This window comes from Zea mays, chromosome 8 (assembly GCF_902167145.1).
Source record: "Zea mays cultivar B73 chromosome 8, Zm-B73-REFERENCE-NAM-5.0, whole genome shotgun sequence".
Lineage (NCBI taxonomy): Eukaryota > Viridiplantae > Streptophyta > Magnoliopsida > Poales > Poaceae > Zea > Zea mays.
The window spans coordinates 18155016-18174059 of record NC_050103.1 but is presented as its reverse complement, the minus strand read 5'-3'; the positions used below and the strand labels follow the sequence as shown (position 1 = coordinate 18174059).

The window sequence follows — 19044 nt, the reverse complement described above, 5'->3', positions numbered from 1 at the left end:
AAAGCATAGGTAGATGACAGAGCGCCAATTTTTGAGGCATAAGATGAAGATCGTTGAATGTAGCAAAGGAAGACAACAGAAGATTGTTTTTTTACCGAGTCACTCAGAGTTCAGAAGCAACGTTCAACAGGTGCACCTTCGGAGCGACCATCACCAAAATGAAAATCGTCTACCGTAAGCTGGATCTAGAATCTTTGGGCTGATTATTTCAAAATCAACTCGAAGATTGGGGGCTTGTGGGGGACGGATATCCCCCGGGTCCACTAGAAGGCAAGAAGGCCTCATGAAAGGCTTTGAGCCTGTTGACTCGCGAGGCCGACCCTTCGTAGGCCAGGGGAGAACTGCTGGCAGAATGGGCCGACGCAAGGAATGAGCAGACTCGGGCCCAGATGGCTCATTGGATTTAAACGTTATCCACAGCTTTGATTCGATTCTCCCGCGCGACACCTCTGGACGTCGAAACCAAATGAGGATAAGTCGGCAAAATTGTAGGAAGATAAGATCAGTCGGTTCAGTATTACGTAGGTATACATCGTTATCATACACGCATGTAGTACCCCACGATCGGATATATAAGGTCTAGGGGGTACCCATCATTTCCAAGTCATCCATCGACCATCTACTTAGCTCACTAGCTTTCTCCATACTGGAGATTCCCCTTGTAACCCACCACATAAAGATTCACACCAGGAAGTAGGGCATTACGCATCTTAAAGCGGCCCGAACCTGTAGAAAATCGTCTACCATCTCTCGTGTGTCTCGCACGAACCATTGAGTTATAGTCGACAACACCGTCCTACCCAAAAGCACCTCGAGGGGTAACCCTGGATGCGCGGTCGGGCTCAAAACACCGACACGGTGTGGCTTGCAACATGGAAACATATCGAATGTAAACCACGTTTTGGTGTAAACCCCGTGCGGCCGTGCAAACCTACTAAAAAATTCAAACAAATCTGAAAAAACATGATTTGCATTCAATATATTCCCTTGCACCAAAACATGGTTTGTGATGGCCAATACGCCAAATTCATGTTTTTTTAGAATTTTTTGTAAAATTTTATATAGATTTGTATAGAGTTTGCACCAAAACATTGTTTACATTCAATATATTCTCTTGCAACATGGCGGTACTGTACATATACACCTTTGGCCAAACTCTTTGGCACATGCCATGCCAAATGCGCCCATATACGGTGGTCGGCTGAAGGATCTGCTGAACGGGGGGGCACCATTGCGCACCAACGTGTCTGTCGAATGCTGTTCCGATGTGTTAGCTAACGTGCAAACGCTTCACTATTTCTTCAGACGTAGTATAGGAGTGTTACCACCCATCGAATACAGGTATTATTACCCAAAAAAAAACTTTGAGACATTCCTGGTACGTGGCTAAAAGCTCAAGATATTCTTGATGCATGCTATGCATGCTCAGAGAACTACACTAGTATAGTATGCTAACACAAAACCACTTCCACCAACTCCTTAATGCCCTTGACTCATTCCCTGTACCCCCTCAACTCCTCAAACGTTCAGAATAGCGCTAGCTTTCTAATATTTCACTTTTCGGCATCATCGACAAGTAAGCCTGCTGCCTGCCTCACCGGCGACCCATAAAAATCTGCCGGCGTGGTCGACGAGTCAGCCTGCCGCGGCCCCCAAACGGCGTGGAGCAAAGCAACCTTTCTCAGTTGCGGGCTGCCTAGTAGTGTGGCTACGTGTGCGTCGACCTCATCGTGTATTCCGCGACGAGCTTGGAGAACAGCGACGACTTGTCCTCCAGCAGCCTGGCCGGCGCGTCGCGCTCCACGGCCACACCTGCAGAGCATCAGCACGGCGTCAGAACAGATAACAAGTTTTTTTTTCAAAAAATAAAAAATATGAGAAGGGGGGGATGGGGAACTAGGCGGGCCCGTGACGGTGTGGTTTTAGTTTAGCGACGCTCACCGTTGTCGAGGAGCAGGACCATGTCGCTGTCGAGGACGGACGTGATCCTGTGCGCGATGGTGATGACCGTCGCCTCCGAGAACTGCTGCCGAAGCGTCTTCTGGATCAGGTTGTCCGTGGCCGTGTCCACCGAAGCGGTGGCTTCGTCCAGGACGAGGATCTTGCTCCGCTTCAGGATCACCCTGCCGAGGCATACGAGCTGACGCTGACCCACGCTCCAGTTCTCGCCGTTCTCTATCACTGCAACCCAACAGAACAGATCGAGAGGACTTCAGAATATTTTCCACCAGGAACATGCGCGCCTTCTGCGGAAGAATGTGAATGGTGCGGAAGAAAAAGAACCAGTGTGGTACTGGACCTGGTGAGTCAAGCTTGTGCTCCTTCCTCCTCACCTCCTCACCCAACTGACAGCAATCCAAGGCCTGAAAATCAAGAGCAACTTAGCTAAAATTGCCATGTCAGAGTGCAACAAATGACAAGCCTTGCACATGTGAATGGCGAAATCAAATCACCTCCCAGATTTGACTGTCAGTGTACTCCCCAAGAGGGTCGAGGTTGCTCCTCACGGTACCCTCGAACATGGTTGGCTCTTGTGGAATGATGCTCAGCCTAGATCTCAGATCGTGCAGACCGATGGTGCAGATGTCGACGCCGTCTATTAGTATCTGGCCGATAGTCGGGTCCACGATACGGAAGAGGGCCTGTATGAGGGTTGATTTGCCGCTTCCTGTTCTTCCGACAATACCGGTCTTGAGGCCTCCTGGGAAGGTGACTGTAAGTCCCTTCAGAACAAATGGCAGCTGCGGGGCATATTTTACCTGCATCAAACTGGAAGTTAAGGGCGCATTCCACCTCAAACAGTTCTTTCGCTGTCTTTTTGCCCGACTTGATTTGTGTCGGTTCAATAACAATGAAGAACTACGCAGCTTCTTCAGGAAAAAATTGTAACTGAGGGAGGGAGGGAGGGAGAGAGAGAGAGAGAGAGAGAGAGAGAGAGAGAGAGAGAGAGAGAGGATTTACATGGAGGTCAAGGAGCTGAATCTCTCCTTCGGATGGCCAGTTCTGAGCCAGAGCCAGCCTATCTTCTGGAATGGAAAGAGGGGGCTCTGCAGGAATGCTTATGTATTGCAGGATTCTCTCTACTGATATAATCTTGTTCTCCAAATTGCACATGCTCCAGACAACCCATGCTTGCAGCATGTTCAGGTTAAGCCCATATGTGACTGCAAGACCAGCAATCCCTGAAAGCAGGATGCAATGTTTGTTTCAAGCTCGCTTCAACTCAGACCGTTTTTTACCAACAAACAATTGAGTGGGACGACAAAAACTATTCAGAACTGATGCGGTACCTGGATCGATGAAACCCGGGGGTAGATTGATCAAGAATATCAAAGAGAACGCAAATGTAAGGGATGACAGCACATCCAGGCGAAAGCAAAGCCATTCCATCGCTCCAGCGTTGTAGAATTTCGGTCTGGAGTAGGCATCCATTAGATGGCTATTTGCTGATACAAACTGATCTTCCTTGCCAAAACTTCTGATGGTAGTCGATCCTGTTATTGATTCGGCAAAATGCTGTATGATAGGAGCTTTGCAGACACCTACTAGCCTTTGCATCTCCCTGGCGGTATCAATGTAGTATCGCTGCAAAAGGGGCATGTCTAATTAGATTACCTATGACTAGTTCTATGAGGAGCTAGCATATAATGGTAGCAAATCGTACCTGATACCAGAAACACGTAGCAGCCACGGGAATGAAAACAACGAACACCTGCCATGCAACCTGAGACATCACGGCAATGATTCCAACAAGTTGTATGACAGCAAATGCAACAGAACCCATCTGGTATGCGATGCCAGTGTCCACCTCACTTTGGTCAGTGGAAGCCTGAAACGTTTCAACCACATCTGTTAGCATAGTCTAAGAAAATAAGCAGAACCTGCAAAATTTGTTCACATGAAGATCACTTACTCTGTTCAGGATGCGTCCACTCGGAGTGGAATCAAAGAAAGACATAGCAGCTCTGAATATGGACATGTGCATCTTGTCGAATAATAGAGTCGCTGTCTTATATGAGGCTGTTACAAGAAACAACGCTCTTAGGAGGACGCAGAAGGAGCTTCCAACAGCCAACGCGATATAGACATATATCAGTGTTGACATGCTCACTGGAGGCTCAACGTCCTTTGAAACGGGAGCAGCCCAAGCCATCCAGTAATTGCTCCCAATTTGTAGGACTTGGAAAAGTAGCTGTGCAAGCAACACTAGCGGTACGAGTGCACCCTTATAAGCTAAGGTGAGGTATTTCCAGTAGACCCAAAACCCAACCTTGCCTTTCTCTCTTTCTTCCTCCTGCACCAGCTGTCCACTCTGATTGTTCCCTTCGTCCTGTTTATCTTTCTTTTCAGCTGATGATAGAGATCTGGTAAGTTTTGCTGTACCTCTGGAAGGGGATCCCTCGTTGCTTCTGTTTGCAGCACCTATTGTGTCCAATTCTGCGAGAGCATCCTTGTGTGCACCAACTAACTCCATGAACTCGTCTCCTGAATCAAGAATTTCATTGTATTTTCCTGCCTGTGCTATTTTACCATCTTTCATGACCTGCAATACAGTCCTAGTAAGGAAAGGCATTCGTTTTATTGCAATGAATTGTGTATGGAAGTTTTCAAATAAAATTCTCACCAAAATGAGATCAGCTGCCGGTAGAAATTCAATCTGATGAGTAACATAAACTACTGTTTTTGAAGACAAAGCCCCAAGCAAGCATTCCTGCAAAAATTAGCAGGCACCAAAGTTAGCAGTGTCTTTGAAACTTCTACTAAACATAAAACGTTGAGCTTAAGCATAACAGATCGTGTACCTTGAAAAGGTGGGATCCAGTATGGGCATCAACAGCACTGAATGGGTCATCGAACAGATAGATGTCTGCTTCTTGGTACAAAGCACGGGCTATCTGAATCCTTTGCTTCTGCCCGCCACTTAGGTTGATCCCTCGCTCTCCAATGACAGTCTGGTCACCGAAAGGCAAGATCTCCAAGTCTTTCTTCAGTGAACACGACTCAAGGACTCTTTCATATTTGTCCCTGTCCATCTCCTTGCCAAACAATATGTTGTCCTGAATTTTACCACTCTGTATCCATGCTGACTGGCTCACATAAGCTGTCGTCCCGCAAATTTTAACCTCTCCTGATAACTTTGGGATCTCACCAAGAATGCAAGATAGCAAGCTCGATTTACCAGAGCCCACTGTCCCACAAACTGCAACACGCATGCCTCGCTGAGCTTGGAAGTTCAGGCCCTTCAGCGTTGGCAATTCCGGCGAGGCCTCCCAGGAGAAGCATCCGTTGCTGACTGCAATTGCAACATCTGAACTGTCATTTGGCAACCTTTGAACAGCATCAGTCGGCAATTCCTCGAGACATAGGAACGATGCTATCCTGTCAAGAGACACCTTGGTCTGGATCACCATTGAGATTGTGTCAGGAAGGTTGTATATTGGCTCCTGCAGCACACGGAACGTGGCCAGTGCAGAAAGAACTTTCCCTGACTCCAATGGAATCCCCATGAGCATGCACGCCCCAAAGGTCACCACAGCGACAAAAGTCGGGGCCCCCCAGAACACAAAGGTAACCAAAGTCGATGTGTAGAGGTATTTCTTTAGCCAATTTGTCTCTGTCTTCCTCAGCTCAATGATCTTGGACAAGAACTTCATCTCCCACCCCTGCAGTTTCAGAATCCGCATGTTGCGCAGGATCTCGGACGTTGCCTTCATCCTGACATCCTTGCAGTCCATGAGCTTCTGCTGGAACTTCTCCTGCATCCGCCCAGGAGGCACATTGGCAAGCATGACGACCACGGTGGCGCCAAGTGCGGCGAGCGAAGCAAGCCCGAGGGTGGAGTACAGAATGAACAACGCCATGCCGACTTGCAGCGGTACCAGCCAGAGGTCGTGCATGTACCATGAGAAGATCCCGACGCGGTCGGCGTCGACGCTGATGATGTTGATCATCTCGCCGCTCGTGCGGCTCTGCCTCGACTGGCTTGACAACGCGATGCCCTTCTGGTACACGACGGCAACAAGCGCGGAACGCGCGCGTATCCCCGCCTGCTGCAGCCGGAAGAACCAGTGGCGCTGCGACACGCACTCGAACACCTTGGCGACAATGAACGCGAGGACAAGGAGCTGCCCCTTGCTCGCATACCTCTCGTCGCCGTTGAGGTACTGCACCAGGGAGTCGATGAGGTACGGGCCGACGTAGGTGGCGACATTGTAGACCAGCGCGTAGAACGCGGTCACCGCGACGTGCCACCACACGGTGCGCAACAGGGCCTTAGTGAGCTTGAACGCCGTGACGGCCTTCCGGCCAGAGCCGGAGACGTCGCCGGCCACCGCCTCTAGGTTGACCTTGAACATCGGGAGCAGGCTGGAGATGCTGTCGCCGGGGTCGAGCCCCGGGACGTCGTCCAGGCCGAGGGTCTTCTTGTGGCCGACCGCGAGAAGGGGGCCCATCCACGAGAAGGTGAGCAAGCTGAAAAAGCCGGCGCCGGTGAACCTGGACGCCTCGGCGTCGCCGCGGCCGCTACCGTCGGCAGACTCATGCGTGCCGTTGAGCAGAGGCTCCTCGGCCGCAGAGCCGCCTCCCTCCCTCCGGCCTACGAGCCCAGCGCAGAGCAGAACCACGGCAGCAGCAACCGAGACGGCGTCGAACGCCCACGAGAGCGCCGGTACCAGGAGCCCGTCGAGCCTGGTCGCCACGTGGTCGGCCACCGCCAGGAGGGAGAGCAGGAGGAAGAACGCCCACCAGAGCCTGAGAGGCGCCGGGAACCGCCCCTCGCGCCGCTGCCCGAAGTCGAACTGCAGGTACGCAGCGAGCAGCAGCCACGCCACCGCGCGCGCGGCCGCGTCCGCGAGGCCCACCGCCGTTTCACGCGACCACCCGGCGCTGCTGCCCAGGTAGCACGAGTAGGCCGCGAGCAGGACCTCGGCCGCCGCCACGGCCCACGTGGCGCAGACCGCGACGACGCGGCACCGGAACTGGCCCCCGCCGCGGGGGCCGCATCCGCGCGCCTCCCCGTCCTTGGCGCGGCCGGCGCCGGAGAGGCCGCAGCGGTGAAACAGGAACCGCCCCGCGACGGCGAGCGCGAGGAGGACGTGGACCGCGGCGCCCACGCCGTGGAGGATGAGCGGCTCCAGGGGGAAGAGAGAGTAGAGGAGGGGGCCCTCGCGCGCCGGTGTCGCCGCCATCGCGAGCGCCGCGTGAGGCGGCGCGGCCGTGGACGCGGGCATCTGGCGTCGGGTGTGGCTTGGGTGAGTGAGGAGGGACGGGCGAGTATGGGTTTATATAGGCGAGACGTCGCCGCGGGCCGCGGGCGTCAGCGGCCCCAAACCCTCCTCACGGCGACGCCCCGCGGTGGCGGTCAAAGACGGCTGCCGCGCGCGCCTCTGGGCTCCTTGGAGTCCAAGGAACCGTCCCCCTCCGTCTCCCCAGTCCCCGTCGCACACCCCAACCCCGCAGGCCGGCACCCCGCGCGAAAAAACCGAACGGCGCCGCGTGCCTGACCGCATCGGCTGTGGGCACTGGGCAGTAAACCTCCTACGGCGTCACGACGTGGCGCGGTTGTGCGCTGCTAGCTGTTAACAGAGTGCGGTAAGAATCGTTAATTACGCCGATGCGTGCGTTTTGTTTACGAGGAACGGAGGGCTTTTGGATTTGTTGCTGCACGGCTCCCGGCCAGAGAGATCTTCTGCGCGCTTCTCCGCGGAAGGTAGCGCCATGGCCGAGAGGGCAGTTGACGGGACGGGATCAACTGCAGGCATTGCCTACGGGAAAACTACTTGCAGCGCTAACCTACTAAATTAACGTATGCACATTACGTCGTGTTTAGAACCATTATAGTCTACTGACTTAAACATTTTATAAAGAACCCTTGACAGCCTGCAGATTTGGTTGGTGAGACTGCACTAGATTAAGAATTCGAATGAACATGAGTTAATTTTAGAATGTTAGAACTGTAGATAGTTTTACGCTTGATATGTTGGGCATGTTTGTTCACTTTTATTTTCTGAGAATCTGTTTGTGGAAAGAGCCTGGTTATGAAGATAACTTAAGTATAATGGAGATTACGTGCGGAGAAAGATAAAATAATCAATAGGGTTTACGATCTACAAAAGTGATGGTTTCTTACTATCGCAACGACGCGACCGATTTTGTGTTCACGTTGATTTTTAACAGTTTTAACTACAGTGTTTTCTATAGAAGCATACAAAAAGTTGAGTATTTGACAGTCTGCAGCAGTTTCTGATGGTCAGAAACTAAAACAATACGGTGGACTCCAACAACGCTCCCTTCCCCCTGTCGGCTCTGAGGTGCCCCGGCTGGCCAGCTCCAACGGTGCCCCCCTCGGGAGAATTCCCCCTTGGAGAAGCGGAGCTCTAGTGTGTGTTGTTTGAATGTACAAGCAGGGATGGAATGAGGCTAACCACATTTTCTATAGTGTTTTGATGAGAGTCGGGTAAACACCGGAGTAATTTTTTGTGACAACGTGATTCCAAAAAATTGAGAGGATGATGCCCCTGTTTGTTTGGGCTTTTTCCAGCTTCTTGCCACCAAAAGCTGCTGCAGATCGCCAAACGTCCCAGCTTTTCAGCCAGCTTCTATAAAAATCGTTTTGGTAAAAACCGTTCAAAATCAATATGAACACAAAATCGGTCGAATCGTCATGATAGTAGGAATCTGTTGCTTTCTAGATCCTGAACTCTTTGGACCACTTCATCTTCCTCCGCACGTAATCCACACAATACTCAGATTCTTCCCACAGCTAGATTCTCTCCACAGCCAGATTCTCAGAAAAGCTGGTCAGAAAAAAGCTGAACCAAACAGGCCCGATATCACACCCCGACTTATCCTACTTTGACATCAAACCAAACACACTATGTCTCCCTCTCCACCAATCGGTGATAAATAATTGCGAAATTAATCATTTTAGAGCTTAATTAGCAGATAACAATGTGTATTACGAAACTACGAATATGATAGTAATTTTTTAAAACTCAAAAAAACCGATGTTTAAAGTCAAATAGCCCAGTTAAAGAGTATAAGAGAGCTGAATAGGGGATGGTTGGAGAGAAGGTACAATAGGAGGAGTAATAATTGAGTGGGAGGTATTTAAATATGAATAGAAATTACAAATGAGAAGATTTGGGAGGAATAATGGTTAGAGATAGCTTAAGGGCTGTTTGCCCTGCGGAGCGCGGGATTTGGGAGGGAAGATCGTTGGAGATAGCATAAGGGCTATTGCCTTGCCCTTGCGGAGCGCAACTCGCCGAGAGAACAGTCGATCCAAACAAGTAGATGCCAACATACACGTATACGGGAGTTTGAAAACTTCGATGACGATAAAAAAAAAACTGTGCAAACAGAAACACAGCGGGATCAAATGGGGGGAAACGATGCACTGCACACCTCAAAACTCAAAAGGTAAACCAGTGGCTGGCGAAACTGACGTGAAATTTATAAGAAGAAGAAGGAAAAAAAAGGAGGCGGCAATAGCAAAGTTAGATTCAGAATGATCAACGATCGCTACATATAGCTTTGCATCTATGGCTAGCTTTGAGTGGTAGTGGCAACCAAGTCAGCATTTTATTTCTCTTGCTAGTTTTCGAGGACGTATAGGGAGGGCTACAGGCACATGCTGCTATTTCTTTCTGGATCCGGTGCTGGGCTGTGGCTGCCGAAAGCCGCGATGGTGAAGGGGCACTCGTGAATTCGGGGGAAAAAAGTCTGGCACGACCAACTGTTCATTAGCTGCTAGTATTAACGAATGAGAGCCCTCCGTCGAAACTAAAGGGAATTCGAATAGATAAATAATTAGAATATAGTAAGTCATATGGTTTAATGTTTGGTCAGTTTTTTCTACAAAGTAATGATATTTAGTTGAGAGGTTTGGAATATGTTAACTAATAGACAAAATAATTGTTAGTTATACCTATTAAACAACTATTAGTTGTTAGCTGCTCCAGCCTAGCTAAAACCAGCTCATAACTTATTAGTTAACTATAAATTAGTTCTAGATGTTTAGAACAAGACCTAAATAGATAGGTTAGCTACGAAATACTTCATCTATTTTAAATTAAAATTTGTTTTAGCTTTCAATAGATTCATAAAATAACTGACATAAAAGTCAAAAGTTAAAATGAACCATAGACGGAAGGAGTATATTTTCTATAGTATGTCTATTATGGTAATCGGCGGTAGCGGTGGATATAAGTACTGGACCGTCCGATCCATGGCCTAGAGCAGGGCTCTTGACCTCTTGTATATGTAGTTGTTTTTATTAATTGTACTCAAAGTTCAATAGATAGATCTAATAGAAAAGCCCAGGCGTGGATCCGATCCTGATGATCGGCGGGCGGGATTATACGTACGTATTTTTTTTTTCCATCAGAACAACGGATCAGATTCTTCGTGACGACGTGACACAACATGGAAATGGCTAGCGTCATTCTATTTATTCGACTGGTGGAATATAAAAACGGCCGGGAGAAAGTACACCATTTGCTGTCGTGTTTAGCTTGGTGCATGCAACGCGACGCGAGGCACCAGCGCGGAGGGCCGTGGGGCCGGCTTGTCCGCACCTATCTACGCGTGAAGAAGGAGAAACGATGAAAAGTGAGCTTCGTGAATCGTTGGTAACTTCGAAGAAAGTTATGGGAAGAAAAAAAAAAATCACTCCCCGTGCACAGGTTGGACGACTAATCATGAGTTACCAAGTAGTAACTGTCAGTGTCCTAACTAAGTTGGTTTTTAACTTTTAACCCCACCTAGCAACAAACTTTAGCTGATAGTTTCGGCGATCTAGGTAAAGTAATTAGGTGACATAGCCTATGCAATTATACCGCCAATTTGTCCAAATGAGTTGGCACCTGCAATTAGCCGCCGCGCCTGCGTGTATATTCTTCTTTTTTTAACAAGGCACAGTATCTTATTCTCTTCATGTAGTACATGATTATTATTTTTTTTTTGAAAAGAATCAAGGTAGTATCCTAGATACATACCTGCTCACCACCCACGCCCACGACGGTTTCCACTCGTACACATACGGATATATATATTCCAAACCGTATCATACTGCGGTAGTGGTAATATATTATTATGTGTATCTAGTACTTGATTATTTTTTTAAATAAAAAACAAGGTTAGTATCCTAGATACACTGCTCACCACCCACGCCCACGACGGTTTCCTCTCGTACACGCACGGTTACCCACGAATATATATATTCCGAACCATATCATAACTCGCTCCATTCATATGATTTAGTCGTTTAAGTCAATCATTATTAACTTCGATAGGTTATATAGAATGTTTCATAAAATTGTGTATCATAAAATTAAAGTTTTTAGATTCATGATGACCTAAACTACAATATTATATGTAATTCTTTTAGTTTAAAATAATTTAGTCTTATATATATTGTTGGTTAAAATTAAAATAGTTTGATCTAGACTAAAACCAAAACGACTAAATCATGTGAAAGGAAGGAACAGTTCTACGATGTACCACTATATCTTTGTTTCAGATAGCGACGGAATAGGTTCAGTTCGAGACGACGACAGCTACTAAAAACCAAAGAGTTAGTGGACAGATGCGATTATTTTACGCCGAAAAACTAAAAACGAATGAACTTATCAACAGATCTGCGTGTCTATATATGTGTGTGGGGAGTGGTAGGTTGCTACGTACGGCCACTGTTGGATAGCGGCCGCGTGTCTTTGGAACTGCATCTGACGGCGTAGGATGCTCCTGCCACTTTTGGTACTGCAGTACGTACCGTCTTGTCGTTCCCTGTACAGATAGAGGGTGCGCATCGGGTACTGACATAGTGACATCTTCATGCTTCACTGTACCTCCTGTTTGTCTAGGGATGCACGTGAGCGAGCGAGGGGGGTAAGTCTTAAATATAAAGCATTTCTATAAAAATCGGACCATAAAAGTAATCGACAAGCAGTGAAGAAATAGACATGGGGGCATGGGGCTGTTTGTTTCAGCTTCTGGCAGCTTCTGGCCACTAAAAGTTATTGTGGACTGCCAAACGCTCAGCTTTTTAGCCAGCTTTTATAAAATTTGTTGGGGCAAAAATTATCCAAAATCAACATAAACACATAATCGGTTCAGTCGTTGTAATAGTAGGAATCCGTCACTTTCTAGATCCTGAGCCCTATGAACAACTTTATCTTTCTCCACACGTAAACGTAATGATACTCAGATTTTCTCCACAGCTAGATTCTTCCCACAGCCAGATTTTCAGAAAAGCTGGTCAGAAAAAAACTGAATCAAACAGGCCCATAGATATAAGGTATATTAGCCCTAGCTTGGTTTCTACTAATAGAGCCAGAAATCTATCTCAGTTATACACAGCTCAAGCTGTTGTGCGTGAGTTTGTAAAATCTAAATTGGTGGTCTCATTACGTGTCTTTTCGGAAAGCATATAAACAGCCGAGAAATATTGTGACAAGCACGGTGTAGTGGACTGTGCCGATCGATATATATAGGCTTCAAATACAATAGGATTTACCCTTCTTTATGTCTTTTAATACAGTATAAATTATAACTTAAAATTGATATATTGGTGGACTATATCTATAAATTTTTTAAATAGAAGCTCAATTGTATAACAGTTGTATGGAAAGTTTGATTCCACTATATATATATATATATATATATATATATATAACGGGAGCCCCGGGCTTCCAATAGTTAAATGAAGCCCAGGCCGACCACCCCTTCAAACTGGTTCAACCAGCGCGCCCAAACAGGCTGTCGGGTGCGCCACCTGTCCCACGTCTGTTAGCGCAAAAAAAGGAATGCATGTATGAGTCAAACACGATCCAATGCATGCGCATAAATTTAGGAAAGATATGTGCGGCAGTTTCTGTTTTTAAAATCCTTTATTTCCTCCATAAATTTAGGATCGCTGCAACAGCCATGCAGCTAGACGCGTAAGAACCATTTTATGATATATACTGAGACTAAATATGCTACAATGTGTTAATAATTATGCAATTCGATATACTGCGTAAAAATCTGTTACCAGCTGCATGCACACGAATTTATGATAAAAATAATGTGCAATGAAAGGAAATGAATTACACGCATAGAAACAAAAAATCGTATTTAATGTTTTATTTCCTTCATAAATATAAGATCCCTCCAACAGCCATGCAGCTAAAACACATTAAATCTAGTTTATGATATATACTGATACAAATTATACTACATGGTGTAGGTATTTATGCAATTCGTTACACTGCGTAAAAAATCTGGCATGTTGTTCACTGGTGGACGCACCTTCGGGTTGGAGCGTAATAACCTTAAGTTTTGAGCATAAAATCCCTCAATTATAAGCGTATATACCGAGCCAATGCGAGAGGTTGATAGCTCTAGTAGGTTGTTATTACGATCCTATTTTTATGGCAGATCCGAAAAACATGGCAGTCGCATGCATGCGGTTATACAGATCCTAAAATTATGGCAAAATGCATGCATGAGTCAATCACTTTCCCTTGCATGCGCGTAAATTTAGGAAAGATATGTGTGACGGTTTCTATTTTAAATGCTTTATTACCTTCATAAATTTAGGATCGCTGAAACAGACATGCAACTAAAACTCGTATTGACCATTTTATGCTATATACTGATACTAAATATGCTACACTGTGTAGATAATTATGCAATTCGGTATACTGCGTAAAAATCTGCTACAGGCTGCATGCACACGAATTTATGATGGAAAGAATATGCAATGAAATGAATTGCATGCATAGAAACAAAAAATCACATTTAATGTTTTATTTCCTTCATAAATATAGGATCCCTCCAACAGCCATGCAACTAAACCCATTAGAACTAGTTTATGATGTATACTGAAACAAATTATACTACACGGTGTAGGTATTTATGCAAATCCTTACACTGCGTAAAAAATCTGGCATGTTGTTCACTGGTGGACGCATCTCCGGGTGGAGCGTAAAAACCTTAAGTTTTGAGCATAAAATCCCTCAATTATAAGCGTAAATACCGAGTCAATTAGAGGTTGATAGCTTTAGTAGGTTGTTATTACGATCTTATTTTTATGACAGATCCGAAAAACATGGCAGCCGCATGCATGCAGTTTCTATTTTTATACAGATCCAAAAATTATGGCAAAATCCTGGAAGTTTCCATTGCATGCGCGCAAATTAAGAACAACATAAATCAAGGAATTGTCTTTCAAATGTGCATGCAGTAAACTGATATACGAACTCTGTGTTAAAGCATAAAAACATACAGTTTTTAGCGTAAATAATACATGTGGTAGGCATAAAACACAATAAACGAAAAGAAAAATGCGCCGGATCAGAGGATGTCACGTGCGATCATCGCTGCGCGCATCTCGCCCCTTCTGTGACATCGCTCGCTCGAACATCGCGCCTCATGCGTCGCCGTCGCTACTCGCACGTCGACGGGCGTCGCTTGCTCGCCGGCCTTGGAAGTGCCGCCTCCTCGGGGCTTCGGGGACGCCGCCGCTTGCCTTCACAAGGGCCTCGCTGCGGATCGAGGAACCTCCGCCACCGCGCGTCGAGGTAATGGAGTTGCGGCCACCGGCCTGGGAATCGCCGCCACCGCACAAGGGCGCCGCCGCCGCTCGCCCTCTGGATCGAGGGTCGCCACCGCCGGCCTGGAACCGCCGCCACCGCATAAGGGCGCTGCCGCCGCCGCTCGCCCTCTGGATCGGGGGCCGCCACCGTCGGCCTGGCAACCGTCGCTAATGAATCGAGATGGGGCGTAAAAACTGATCCCTAGCACTACGGATTTTCTTTTATAGACGTCTGGACCTGGTCCGGCTCCCTGGGCTTCCTTTAGTTATTGGAAGCCCAGGCCAGACAGTGCAATCCGGTCGAGCCGGACCAGGTCCAGACGTCTATAAAAGAAAATCCGTAGTGCTAGGGATCAGTTTTTACGCTCCATCTCGATTCATTAGCGGCGGTTGCCAGGCCGGCGGTGGCGGCGGTTCCCAGACCGACGGTGGCGGCCCCCGTTCCAGAGGGCGAGCGACGGCGGCAGCGCCCTTATGCGGTGGCGGCGGTTTCCAGGCCGGCGGTGGCGGCCCCCGATCCAGAGGGCGAGCGGCGGCAGCGCCCTTGTGTGGTGGCGGCGATTCCCAGGCCGGTGGCCGCAACTCCATTACCTCGACGCGCGGTGGCGGAGGTTCCTCGATCCGCAGCGAGGCCCTTGTGCAGGCAAGCGGCGGCGTCCCCGAAGCCCCGAGGAGGCGGCACTTCCAAGGCCGGCGAGCAAGCGACGCCCGTCGACGTGCGAGTAGCGACGGCGACGCATGAGGCGCGATGTTCGAGCGAGCGATGTCACGGAAGGGGCGAGATGCGCGCAGCGATGATCGCGTGTGACATCCTCTGATCCAGCGCATTTTTCTTTTCGTTTATTGTGTTTTATGCCTACCACATGTATTTTTTACGCTAAAAACTGTATGTTTTTATGCTTTAACACAGAGTTCGTATATCAGTTTACTGCATGCACATTTGAAAGACAATTCCTTGATTTATGTTGTTCTTAATTTGCGCGCATGCAATGGAAACTCCCACGATTTTGCCATAATTTTTGGATCTGTATAAAAATAGAAACCGCATGCATGCGGCTGCCATGTTTTTCGGATCTGTCATAAAAATAGGATCGTAATAACAACCTACTAAAGCTATCAACCTCTAATTGACTCGGTATTTACGCTTATAATTGAGGGATTTTATGCTCAAAACTTAAGGTTTTTACGCTCCACCCGGAGATGCGTCCACCACTGAACAACATGCCAGATTTTTACGCAGTGTAAGGAATTGCATAAATACCTAAACTGTGTAGTATAATTTGTTTCAGTATACATCATAAACTAGTTCTAATGCGTTTAGTTGCATGGCTGTTGGAGGGATCCTATATTTATGAAGGAAATAAAACATTAAATGAGATTTTTTGTTTCTATGCATGCAATTCATTTCCTTTCATTGCATATTCTTTCCATCATAAATTCGTGTGCATGCAGCCTGTAGCAGATTTTTACGCAGTATACCGAATTGCATAATTATCTACACAGTGTAGCATATTTAGTATCAGTATATAGCATAAAATGGTCATTACGAGTTTTAGTTGCATGTCTGTTTCAGCGATCCTAAATTTATGGAGGAAATAAAGCATTTAAAATAGAAACCGCCACACACATCTTTCCTAAATTTACGCGCATGCAAGGGAACGTGATTGACTCATGCATGCATTTTGCCATAATTTTAGGATCTGTATAACCGCATGCATGCGACTGCCATGTTTTTCGGATCTGCCATAAAAATATGATCGTAATAACAACCTACTAGAGCTATCAACCTCTCATATTGGCTCGGTATATACGCTTATAATTGAGGGATTTTATGCTCAAAACTTAAGGTTATTACGCTCCAACCCGGAGGTGCGTCCACCAGTGAACAACATGCCAGATTTTTTACGCAGTGTAACGAATTGCATAAATACCTACACCATGTAGTATAATTTGTATCAGTATATATCATAAACTAGATTTAATGTGTTTTAGCTGCATGACTGTTGGAGGGATCTTATATTTATGAAGGAAATAAAACATTAAATACGATTTTTTGTTTCTATGCGTGTAATTCATTTCCTTTCGTTGCACATTATTTTTATCATAAATTCGTGTGCATGCAGCTGGTAACAGATTTTTACGCAGTATATCGAATTGCATAATTATTAACACAGTGTAGCATATTTAGTCTCAGTATATATCATAAAATGGTCCTTACGCGTCTAGCTGCATGGCTGTTGCAGCGATCCTAAATTTATGGAGGAAATAAAGGATTTTAAAAACAGAAACTGCCGCACATATCTTTCCTAAATTTATGCGCATGCATTGGATCGTGTTTGACTCATGCATGCATTCCTTTTTTGCGCTAACAGACGTGGGGCAGGTGACGCACCCGCTAGCCTGTTTGGGCGCGCTGGTTGAACCAGTTTGCAGGGGTGATCGGCCTGGACTTCATTTAACTATTGGAAGCCCAGGGCTCCCGTTATACCTACCCTATATATATATATATATATATATATATATATATATATATATATATATATATATATATATATATATATATATATATATATATATATATATATATAGTGTAGACTGTAGACGCACGAGACGATTAGATTAAGCCCACGCAAGGAACAGACGGGAAACATCGACAGATGCATGCCTCGTTGACGTACGATCACGCGGATCGCGTGCACAGAAACGTTGCACTCCACTGATGGATGGAATGCGTATGTACACTATTTTTTTTACGTACTTATTAGCGTATTGTAATTTGTTGACTTGTTTATCCGTTGACGCGCGAACCACCCAATGACAGAAAATGATAAATGTGTTGGTCGATGATCTATTGGCTTTGGCCGCACGCGATCGCAAGCTGTATGTATATAATGACCGTACCGGGCTACCGGCGACCGATCCGATCTGTCTGTCAGTCGACGTTGACTTGTGACTCAACAACACTCGGGATTAGTCTGACAACAAATAGATGAAAAAACTAGGGAAGTAATTCGTAGGGATTTTAAACGACACTTCAATTTTCTGTGAGTATTTTCTCCACTCGGATGTATTTTCCTACCACAGTTTAGTAACCAATGTGCTAAAAACTCCTCCTCCGAGAACAAAATACTTCAAAAATCAGGTAAAATCAAAGAAAATAGAAAATGTTTAAAGAAAATAAAAAAACACAATGAAACATCACTAAAAAACTAAAAAATGCACCATACCTGATCATCTAATATCCAACAAAGTTTAACTTAAATAGCATCTAATATCCACTAAAGTTAATCCTCTCGCTTCATGTGGACAAAGTTAATATCCAACTAACTTAAAAACAGAGTACAAGCCCCTTCATTATGAACTTTGACACTAGAATAAATTATGAGTTCAACTCATTTTTTACAAGTTTCATGTGGACCGTCGTTCCATTCTTTTCTACTTTTGCTTTTCTATATGTATAACCCAAAATCTTTCTTATCTTATCCAATTTCACTTCCTTTTTCTTATAGTTATACATACAATTATGTATATATGTATTATATGACCAACTTTCTATGGGTCACATAGACATCCCAATAAGCAGTAGAAGTAGAAATGAGATGGAGAAAAGAGGATCTTAAATATAAAGGATCCCATATTTAAATTTAGGAAAAAGAGTGTTTGCTTGGTTTTTATTTTATTAGGTTACTATCCATATACGCTTTTTGGGGTCTAAATATGAGAGCAAATCCATTAAAAAAGGAGTCGGCAAATGGAGTGAGAATGAGGTGGATTCTTTCCAATTATATACACAACTTCATGTGTTGCTTCAACTTAGCACTCTGCAAGTACCAATTAACACCAATTGACACATGGTTTAGTTTACACCATATACCAACATTTTACAACCGGGAGATGACAAAAGCGAAGAAACTTGCTGAAGTATGCATTAGTTTATAGGTAGGCCCGTTGCATTGGTCGGGTCGGGTCTGGTCAGGTTTTTTCGTGCGGGTTGGGTGGCCCATGATGAGGTCTACTCGGAACATAGTTCTATATCCTTGCAAAGAAACTAGACATAGTAAGAACTCCACATCTGCAGAATAGTTTAATTATCTAGAAACATATAATAACCCATTATCTAGAAACATATAGTTTAATTATGCACTTATAATAACACATTTTAGGATATAATAACAAAGTCGTGTTATGCATGATATAATAACACACTTTAGGATATATATATACCCACCATCCGAGAGGTATGGGATGATGTAATGTGAGAGCAAGGCAAGTAGAACAGATTGAGGATATTATTATCGCCACAAATACAGCATAATATTAGGATGCGTCGCCACAGATATAGCAAAAAAATGTAAATGTGAATGAAATTGATTGCCCATAAATTACTAGGTAATAGGCACAGACTAGAAATTCAAGACCATAGTATTAAATCAAGAGTATAGCTGGACCATCACATCAGTGTACAA

At 45.6% G+C, this 19044-nt stretch overlaps 1 protein-coding gene across 1 annotated transcript; it reads right to left on the bottom strand.

Annotated features, from left to right (window-relative positions):
* Positions 1-1268: 1268 nt before the first annotated feature.
* LOC109941983 (ABC transporter C family member 3) lies at positions 1269-7396 on the bottom strand. Its single transcript, XM_020543288.2, has 10 exons — positions 4803-7396; positions 4625-4711; positions 3914-4543; positions 3665-3829; positions 3291-3585; positions 2962-3182; positions 2454-2759; positions 2300-2363; positions 1942-2181; positions 1269-1812 (listed from the first exon to the last, which is right to left on the bottom strand). The coding sequence occupies exons 1-10, from the start codon at positions 7227-7229 to the stop codon at positions 1709-1711; spliced, it is 4539 nt and encodes a 1512-aa protein (XP_020398877.1). The 5' UTR covers positions 7230-7396; the 3' UTR covers positions 1269-1708.
* Between the last annotated feature and the right edge of the window lie 11648 nt (positions 7397-19044).